Below are 9,916 nucleotides of genomic sequence, written 5' to 3' on the forward strand. Positions count from 1 at the left end.
AATGATATAATAAAGATAAAGACACTAAAGTAAAAATGAAGTACAGAGAATGTTTACTTTGCCAAAGGTATGATTATTGACGTCGTATGCATATTTAATTCTATCATTGCCTTGTAGGAAAAAACAAAAAACAAAACAAACAAAAAAAAACAGCAAAAACTCTGTTGGATTTGCAGGTTGTTGTTGTTGTTTTTTTTTTTTTTTTTTTTTTTTTTGAGACATAGTCTGGCTCTGTCGCCAGGCTGGAGTGCAGTGGTGTGATCTCAGCTCACTGCAACCTCTGCCTCCCAGGGTTCAAGTGATTCTCCTGCCTCAATCTCCTGAGTAGCTGGGACTACAGGCGTGCGCCACCACACCCAGCTAAGTTTTGTATTTTTAGTAGAGACAGGGTTTCACCATGTTGGCCAGGATGGTCTTGATCTCTTGACCTTGTGATCTGCCCCCCTCGGCCTCCCAAAGTGCTGGGATTACAGGCTTGAGCCACCGTGCCTGGCCAAGGCTTTGCAGAGTTTTGAGCCATAGGAGTGGGCAAATAAGCTATTTTCTAAGTTAAAGCATTTCTGGAAATAAATTTTCAAGTCCTCAATGCTACCAATGCTAGTAGTTGTATAAGCAGAATACTTAGTCCTTAGATGCAGAGATAAATATACTGTGTTATTCCTAGTAAAGGATTCTTTATGGGTTTAAGGAGAAAAATCTTTAAAAAGAAGATTCATTGACAATAATAGATATGCATGAGCATCAGGCATGATGTTAAAAATATCTACGGGGAAAATAGGCCTGATACAAACTAGGAAAAGAGGGAATTTGGACAGAGCAGGGGATGATCCCTGTGAGAGAGATTCTTGCTTATGGCACTAGGGAAAAGAAAGTAATAAAACAGTAAGGTTCTAATGTGTTTTCATCGTAATTTAGAAGTGCATCCTCTTTACCTTCTTCAGTAAGTTTGAAAAGACTTAAAATGAAAGTATTGGTATACATTTAGAATGTTTCTTTTTGGGAGGATAAAAAAAAGCTCTGCAAATATCAGCTATGTTGCAGTCATTGTCCATGGTAGTTGCTGGGTATAATTAATTAGGACATAATCTTCAATGACATTTTAGATAACGATCTTAAAAGCTTTTCAATGCGTTTTTCTTTAATTATTAAGGAAATGGAAAAGCAGTTGTTGGCAATGTCCATATGGGGGCTTATATTTTACTTGTCACAAGAGTGTAAAGTAATGAAAACAAGGTCACAAGGTTGACACACTTGCCAGAGAAAGAACCTACAATGCATAATCAAAGATGAGACTTACCATTTAAAACTCATTCAGTGATGGCTCGTATTAGTGATATTCATGTGAGAAGTACATGGAGGAGTTAACTATTTCTTCATATATTCAATGTTTGCCATGGATCATAGCTATAGCAAAAAGTAAATTTAATAAATGACTTTTTTTACACTTTCAAAGCATTTGAAGTTCTCTTTAGTGAGAGAACTTTAGTAAATATTTTTAGAAGTATTAATCAGCCATTAGGACAAATGAGAAAAAAAATCACTACAAATAAATGTGGACATGGCAGGAGATCCAAATGAACTTCACTGGAAGAAAAGTGCCACTCTACTGGTGGGGTAGGGCATTTCAAAAAACAAACACAATGTTAGCCTTAACATTTCATGTTTAAGTTTCTTTTATTTTATACCATTAAATATGTATAGTATGTAGATTTGTTGATGACGATAGCAGCCGCCAGCCATATGTAACTGTTAAGGACTCAAAATATGGCTAGTATGATTTGAAATGTTCTGTAAATATAAAATGCACAGTGGATTTTGAGATTTTAAGAATTTAAAATATTTTATAATGGTTACATGTTAAAATATTTTGGATATTAATAAGGTAAATATAGTTTTGTTTTGTTTGAGACAAAGTTTTCCACTTGTCGCCCAGGTTGGAGTGCAATGGCATGATCTTGGCTCACTGCAATATCCACCTCCCAGGTGCAAGCAATTATCCTGCCTCAGCCTCCCAAGTAGCTGGGATTACAAGCGCCTACCACCACACCCAGCTAATTTTGTGTATTTTAGTACAGACAGGGTTTCACCATGTTGGCCAGGCTGGTCTCAAACTTCTGACCTCAGGTGATCCACGCGCCTTAGCCTTCCAAAGTGCTGGGCTTGCAGGCATGAGCCAGCATGCCTGGCCAGTTATTTCTTTTTACCTTTTAAAAATGTGGCTGCTAGATAAATTACTTAGGCAGTTTGCATTATGTTTCTATGGATTACACTGGAGGAGAGATTTCTAGGTTGTTTTCTAGAACACATACTACATCTAATCATTTGCCACTCGATTTTTAAACAGATGCAGCCTCATTTCCACCTTTTGTTGAGAAAAGCCAGGTATTGCAGTTCTTTTCTTCTGATATTTGCAGGTAAGACAGATACTGAAGTATGTCTGAGTCAGACCCCAGGTGACAAAATGCAGACCAAGAAATTTAAACACAGCCTAGGAAATTCATAATGTTTATTAACTCTGCAAAATATTCTTCTGCATCCTCCAATTTTTAATAGTACAAATCATTTTTTTTTTGCCATTTCTATCCAAGCAAGAACCATTTTGCCTTTTAAAAACTAAACTAGTAGTCTATTAACGATCAAGTCCAGAAGGGCATGCCCAGTCTTTCTAAAGACATGCAGAGAAGATGATGCAAATGTAACAAAACTGTGTTAATGTGCTCTGCTCAGATTTGTGGGGCCCAGTAGATAACACACAAGCACTGGAGCCTTTACCACTACCCTTGAGCCCAAGCTCTGTCCCTAAAGACTGTATGATTGGGGGTAGGCATTTAACATCTCTGAATTTTGTTCTTATCTGTACAATTTAAGACAGCAGTATTTCTTCATATATGTGTATCTGGGGGTAAGAAAAAAGTGTGTATTGAACCCTATGATAGACACTTGGTAAATGAACCAGGTATATATCCAGCATGTATATGCATACACTCCAGTGAGTGGCCTTTCTTTCCAGGATTAATTAAGCCGTGAAAGAAACTATTTCATTTAAACTGATCACAAATAAAGTATTTGAAGGAAGTCCTATGAATATTTACTCTATTGGAGAAATTGCCTGTGAGAAGTAACTTGGGTATAAATAAACATGGTACTTCACAAACAAGAATAGTTTTTAGTATGTGTTAAAATTTCCCAATCACTTTTTTTCTAAGAATGAAACAAGAATTTAAAAGAGTATATGATGTTTCTAAGTTAAAGCAAGAATAAGAAAAAATGAATCTCCGGAATGTAAGTTCAGGTTCCTGGAATGCAGCTCTTTTTTCTCTGTATTTAGGTCGATCTATGCTGTATTTGAATCCGAAGTTAATCTGAAAGGAATCCCTGTGTATAGATTTGTTCTTCCACCCAAGGCCTTTGCCTCTCCAGTTCAAAACCCAGACAACTATTGTTTCTGCACAGAAAAAATTATCTCAAAAAATTGTACATCATATGGTGTGCTAGACATCAGCAAATGCAAAGAAGGTGAGTAAATATCCTCAGTAGCACAGTCCATATCATAATTTGTGATATTCTTTAAAATGAGACCTTTACCATAATCCTTTAGCAACCAAAATTTAAAATTAAAGTAAGAAAGTAATTAGGGCAGAAGAATGGTGGCAGAAAATTTTAGTGCTGATTTTGTATTTTGGGAAGATCCCACTTGTGTTTCAGTGTTACAAAATTTAGTTAAAACCACGCCAGTATTTCCTTGTAGCTGCTTTTAGATTTAGGGTGAAATGAAAATAATTCCGAGAACACATTAAGCATCCTGTTATCCATCTGTCCTAACTTTTTTCACTAGAAAATGGTACAGGTAAATGTATTTTCAGTATGTATCTAAAGCTAGAGTTAAACATAAAATTTGGAGACTAGCTTATCCTGTACATATTTGTCATACTAACATGGGTGTGGAAGAAGAAAGAAAAAACTAGTGTTAAATAAAGTCTTAGTCCATAGACATATTACTGCCTGAAAGCTGAACATATATAGTTGAAACTTTGGGTTCATCAACAAAACTTTACATATTGAAAATTAATACTGAAGGAGTTTACAGTAGAAATCAACTGACATAATTCTTCCCTACCCATGTTAAAAGCCAAATATGTATTTTTTAATGTAAGGAGCTTTAGTTTTGTGGAAATATTTTTTGAGTTATATGTGAAACGAAGGAAGTTATTAATTCCAATTGACTCTTAAAACTTGTCTTCAGGGAGACCTGTGTACATTTCACTTCCTCATTTTCTGTATGCAAGTCCTGATGTTTCAGAACCTATTGATGGATTAAACCCAAATGAAGAAGAACACAGGACATACCTGAATATTGAACCTGTAAGAAAACACATTATTGATCTGATTTGGTTGATATTTTTAAAAATACAATTGAAATAAAAATAATCTTGTCGATAACACTAATCATATTTATTGAATCACATTCTTGAAAGTTACTGAAACATTATGTCGATTTCTTCCTCTTGTTGTTTATGAAGTGATTCTAATTGGCTTAAAATAATTTTACATAAATATTTATGCTTATATGAGGAGTTATTGTATATTATGCAAAATTCAAAGAGTATATGTGAGTTTGACTATACTTATTGTCAAAATCTATAAAATTGTTATAGCACAACAGTTTTAATCTTTATTTTTGTATTTTCCTTTTCAAAAAGTAAATGAAATTCTAGAATTTTAGTAGTCATGTTTTAGTTTAAACAATGACACAAGTAGTATTATAACTATGATACCTGGATTCTAACTATGATACATGGATTCTAACTGAATATATATTTGACCAGGAATTATCTGAGCTCTTATATTTTATTGCTGATTTTTGATTTTTTAAAAACCATTTCAAGTAAATCACAAATCTAACTAAAACTTTAACATTCGATTGGGCAAATAAATTGTGTGTATCTATATGGATGCATGTGTATGTAAATATAACTATATATACAGTTTTAAAAGTTTCAAGTAGTCCTGTTTAACCCTAAGTTACTACCTTCTCTTCTGCTGTAAGAAAAATAAGTTTTGAATAGTATAAAAGAATGTTTTTAAAAGTTGGTAATTATTTAGTTGTTCTCTTTTTAGATAACTGGATTCACTTTACAATTTGCAAAACGGCTGCAGGTCAACCTACTGGTCAAGCCATCAAAAAAAATTCAGTGAGTCTCTTGAAAATGGTTATTTTGATATGATCTGTAGTATCTTCTTGTAAGAACATGAGTAAATCTATGTAAGTAGGTGGAAATAACATCTGATATCAACTTATCTTTAGCTTAACGTCACCAAACAATCATTATTAAACGCTTATGACAAATTTCACCTATACCTTAGTACCATATCTCGTGTCTATTGAAATGGTACTTGCACAGATTTTGGAATGATTTTATGGTTTTATTTGAGCATTTGATAGCATCTCTCATTTTGTTAGCTGCCCAAATATTTCTATGACAATAATTTTTGGAATTCATATTTTAGTTCCCTGAGAATTTATTGAAAGGGAAAATCCACACTTGGGAAAAAAATCAATGTGATTAGAAGATATATAAGAGCAAAGGAAGTCAAAAACAACTATATTAAAATTGAAATGAGTCATTACAGGAACAAAATCAAATTAGCAACAGCAACTAATTTATGAACATTTATTTTAAAGTTTGTTATATATAAATATTAGTTTATATGTTCATAATTATTTTCAATGTATATTACAGAGTATTAAAGCGTCTGAAGAGGAACTATATTGTGCCTATTCTTTGGCTTAATGAGGTTTGTATTTTCAGCTGTTAGTCATTAAAAACAAACTTATTTGTATATCAACAAGCTCTTGATGTTTCAAAAGAATGTATAGTATTTAAAGCTATATGTATTTCCATTACCCATATGGATGAGTATACATTTATTAAACCTATTTGAGATGATCTAATTGCACAAAAACATCAAGTTTGTGTTAGTTTTCAGTTTTTAGAAAACATTTCCTATCAATCATTTAAGGTTTTCTTCAAAAATGCATCTATGAAGCACGTTGTCTTGTTGTAACATTTGTCTCAGGACAGTCTACCCTATTGCCTGACAAGGTATTTTTAGTATAAATCCAGGCATTGATAGCTATAAAAATAGGAAAAGCATTGAATAAGAAGTCTTTGGAGCAAATGGAACTGTTGGCCCTTTGGTAGTTCTGTAGAGCAAATGAATCCTAGTACATTGAAGAGTACTGTACTCTATCTATCTGGCACTTAATTGCCTTTCTTGACTTGCAAAAGGAATTCCATTGACTTGTCTTATAGATACTGATAACTAACACCAATAGAGGTGTTAGAAAAAAGGGTGATAGGCAATTGAAGGGTTTATTTTGTTTTACTAATGTCCCCAAATAATGTTGATTATTAACTTGATTACAGACTGGGACCATTGGTGATGAGAAGGCAAACGTGTTCAGAAGTCAAGTAACTGGAAAAATAAACCTCCTTGGCCTGATAGAAATGATCTTACTCAGTGTTGGTGTGGTGATGTTTGTTGCTTTCATGATTTCATATTGTGCATGCAGATCAAAAACAATAAAATAAGTAAGTATATACCAAAAAATATTGCTTCAATAATATTAGCTTATATCTTAACTTGTTTTCATTTTATCAAAGAGAAGTTATATATTAGTTATATATACTTCTAGACATGTCTAGCCAACAATCATTTTTAAAAATAAGTAAATAAACCTATAAATATTATCAAGCAGATCACTAAAGTATATCTTTAATTCTGGGAGAAATGAGATAAAAGATGTACTTGTGACCATTGTAACAATAGCACAAATACAGCACTTGTGCCAAACTTGTCCAAAATTGACTGGTTCATTTCTCAATTATATAGCTAGTTATATGTTATCTGATATTTAAAAACAATTGACTAGGAAATGGTTTCATAAGAACAGGATTTCATAACAACAGGATTGCTGCATGTAGACATGCTGGCCATGCATTTTCCAAATCCAGAAAAGTCCGGAACTAAAATTTGAATATAATAGTATCAGGAAATAGGTGAAAATAGTGTTCAACATAGTAAAACCAAGTACTCAGAGTTTAGAGGAAAAGAAAGATGTGTACAAGAGTTTTGGCAGAGTTGTAGAGAGACTTTGGGCCTCTATGCTTTAGTTATTAGTGTCCATGCACTCTTATACATAAAGAGGAATGAATGCCTGACTTTTCCTAAAGGAAAACCTTTTTTTAGTTATCACAGGTAGCATTGGTGTTGCTTGTGGGGGAGAATTTTTTACTTTCTCCCTATTTTTCTTCAGCCCACCACAAGGCAATGTAAATAAAAGCAGTATGTGTGCTATAATAACTCATTTAGTTGTTTACTGTGTGCCAGTACCATGCTAAAGGTTCTGTATCTCATCTAATCCCTAATACAATTTCATGATTTTCCAATAGCCTGGATTCATCAGCATCCATTCTATCTATCTTCTAGAGATGTTCCATGAAATCATAAATTTTAATTGTTTACTACCAAAGCATAAATCAGTGAAAGTAGAATTTGGGGACCAATAATTTCCTTTTGTGAGATTGAGAGCTTGTGTTTGAAAAGGCAACCTAATTTTTGGTTCTAATCACTTCTACCACTATTTAGTCACCAAAAAGACAGTAATTCTGCATCCAAACTATTTGGACAGAATGTCTTCAAAATGCTAGCCTAAAATGTTCACATTATTAAAAGTTAAATATTACCTTCAATACCTGTCAGTAGCCTACTGACAAATTATGACTAAACAAAGGTATTTGTATGACTATGTAATAGAAAAGATCATCCGCTGAAAAGTGAAACAAAAAAACATGGGAAAGCATGCTTAAGAAAAGGAAATGTAGAAGTTATAAACATGTTTTGTAAGTATTCAGAATTAAAATTATGTGATACATTTTTATGATTGCTTAATTATCCTTGGATGTCAGATTCCTTGGGTCTATTTATAGCTAAATTATAACGAAAAATTCAGGCTTGCTGGAGCAACTTTGTCAACAAATTTATTAGTTTTGCTTATATATTCGATTTTTATAAGGATAAATTACTACCCTTTTTTTACAAGCAGAGATTAAACTGTTGATTACTTGATTTACTAGATTTAGAAGAATCACAAAAGATGTAGACTTTCTTAAGCAAAATTCAGCTCTTAATATCATAAAGATTGTATCTTTGGGCAGATTTGTGAACAATAGGAACAGGCAAGAAGGAGTAAAATGTAGGATGGTGGAGCTTTCATGTGTGGTTTTACTCAGGGGGGTCACAAGGAAAATAACCCCGTGGTCCTTTTGAAAGTAGTACATACACCTTTAAATGGAAGTTGGTCTGAATGTTGTGGAAATGCTGGTCCAGGGCAGATGTACTTTAGCTACCATTCCTTGCCTGGTGTGTGCTGGTCTTGAGGGTTGAGAAGCACCCTTCTTATGTGCCTTTCTGGAATGTATTTTGCCTTATTGGTGAAGTCCATTAGAGAACTTCTCTCTGCAGCTAGAGAAATTGAACTGATTAATAAGAAGTATGATATCTAAGATATACTGCCACTCTACAGGCAGTAAATGATTCTTCACATTTATGCACCAGCTACATTATGACCCTTGGTAATACCGACCAACAGGATGAAAATGGGATATGCTTTACTTTTACAAAGCACACCTTATCTTTTAGTTGAAGAAATGGTGGCACTATTTCTTTTTTTTGCACTAAGCAACTGCACATTTCAAAAGGATTATTGAGATGTTATAAAAATCTCTACCTTGCACAAAAAACCCCAGCAGCTTTTAAAATTCATCATTTCCACAACTGAATTGATTTCTGTTTCTACAGACCTGGCTCAAGCACAAACCAATTTCTTTGTGTCGTTCTGATTCAATAATTGGTTTCTGGGTGGCCAATTTGGAAGAAGAATGGACATTCTCAATAAGTTCTAGGCCCTGCATTCCTGTCATCCTCATCCGGGGGAAACACCATCGTCCTAGTAGCCGCCCTATTCAGTTGCAACAGTCTCAAGGACCATCAGCATATTGCATTTCATGTGCACCAAATATTTTGAAAGACATTTATAAATAATTGGTTTATGACTCATATTTCTCTATGAATATCTTCATACAGCAGGTATAACTTCTTTTCTTTATGGGCTTATATATTTTGTCACTGATCCTGCAAATGGACATCATTTTAGCACATGGACATTTTAGCACACTTTAGCTGTTTATATTTTAAGGACCTTCATTCTCTGTTCTGCAGCTCTTCTGGAAATTGAGTAAATTTTGCTTTTTTTTTTTTTTTTTTTACTCAGTTGCAACTTACTCCTGGCATCTTCAGAATGCTTTTCTAGCATTAAGAGATGTAAATGATAAAGGAATTATTGTATGAAACATTACAAAGAGTAGAATATGCATTGTTATTATAATATTTTTGCTATCATAATCGCCTCATAAAGACTGGTTTCAACCATTAAAATATGTTCTTCCTTAAATTCTTGTGCTTTTTCTAGTTCCTGTTGTGTCATAAAATGTTTATCCTAATTTTCTGTCTGAGGTATATTTTATCTGAATCCACATTTCTTTATAAATCCATAGTTCTTGCTGAAATATGCTTTCTAAATTTCGATCACTTTGTTCTAGGTTGATTTTTTAAGATAACTGGATGAAGCACAAAAAGACATTTGGTTTCATCCTTTACAGCAGTAGGACAATTGCAAAGGTTTTTCCTTTTTCATAAGGAGACACATTAATAGGTAACTCTGCTTTCTTTAGCAGGGGCTCACTTATTTCTGAGAGCATTAGTCCTCCTAAAAAAGCTCCAGCATAGAAAGGGAAGACAAACCAAATTCTTTCTTGTGTTTTACCCACAGAAGGATACAGGACAAAGGAATAGT

At 33.5% G+C, this 9,916-nt stretch overlaps 1 protein-coding gene across 3 annotated transcripts in view; it reads left to right on the plus strand.

Annotated features, from left to right (window-relative positions):
* CD36 (CD36 molecule) overlaps nucleotides 1–9,514 on the plus strand; it is a 78,787-nt gene extending 69,273 nt beyond the window's left edge. For all 3 annotated transcript variants that reach the window (XM_003252175.3, XM_030822002.1, XM_003252173.3), the window contains exons 9-15: nucleotides 2,345–2,414; nucleotides 3,329–3,516; nucleotides 4,244–4,362; nucleotides 5,119–5,192; nucleotides 5,742–5,796; nucleotides 6,429–6,593; nucleotides 8,863–9,514. In XM_003252175.3, coding sequence (XP_003252223.2) covers nucleotides 2,345–2,414; nucleotides 3,329–3,516; nucleotides 4,244–4,362; nucleotides 5,119–5,192; nucleotides 5,742–5,796; nucleotides 6,429–6,593 — 671 coding nt within the window. In that variant the 3' untranslated portion in view covers nucleotides 8,863–9,514. The remainder of the gene's footprint in view (nucleotides 1–2,344; nucleotides 2,415–3,328; nucleotides 3,517–4,243; nucleotides 4,363–5,118; nucleotides 5,193–5,741; nucleotides 5,797–6,428; nucleotides 6,594–8,862) is intronic.
* The last annotated feature ends 402 nt before the right edge of the window (nucleotides 9,515–9,916 follow it).

The sequence above is a fragment of the Nomascus leucogenys genome, chromosome 11, assembly GCF_006542625.1.
Source record: "Nomascus leucogenys isolate Asia chromosome 11, Asia_NLE_v1, whole genome shotgun sequence".
Taxonomy (NCBI): Eukaryota; Metazoa; Chordata; class Mammalia; order Primates; family Hylobatidae; genus Nomascus; species Nomascus leucogenys.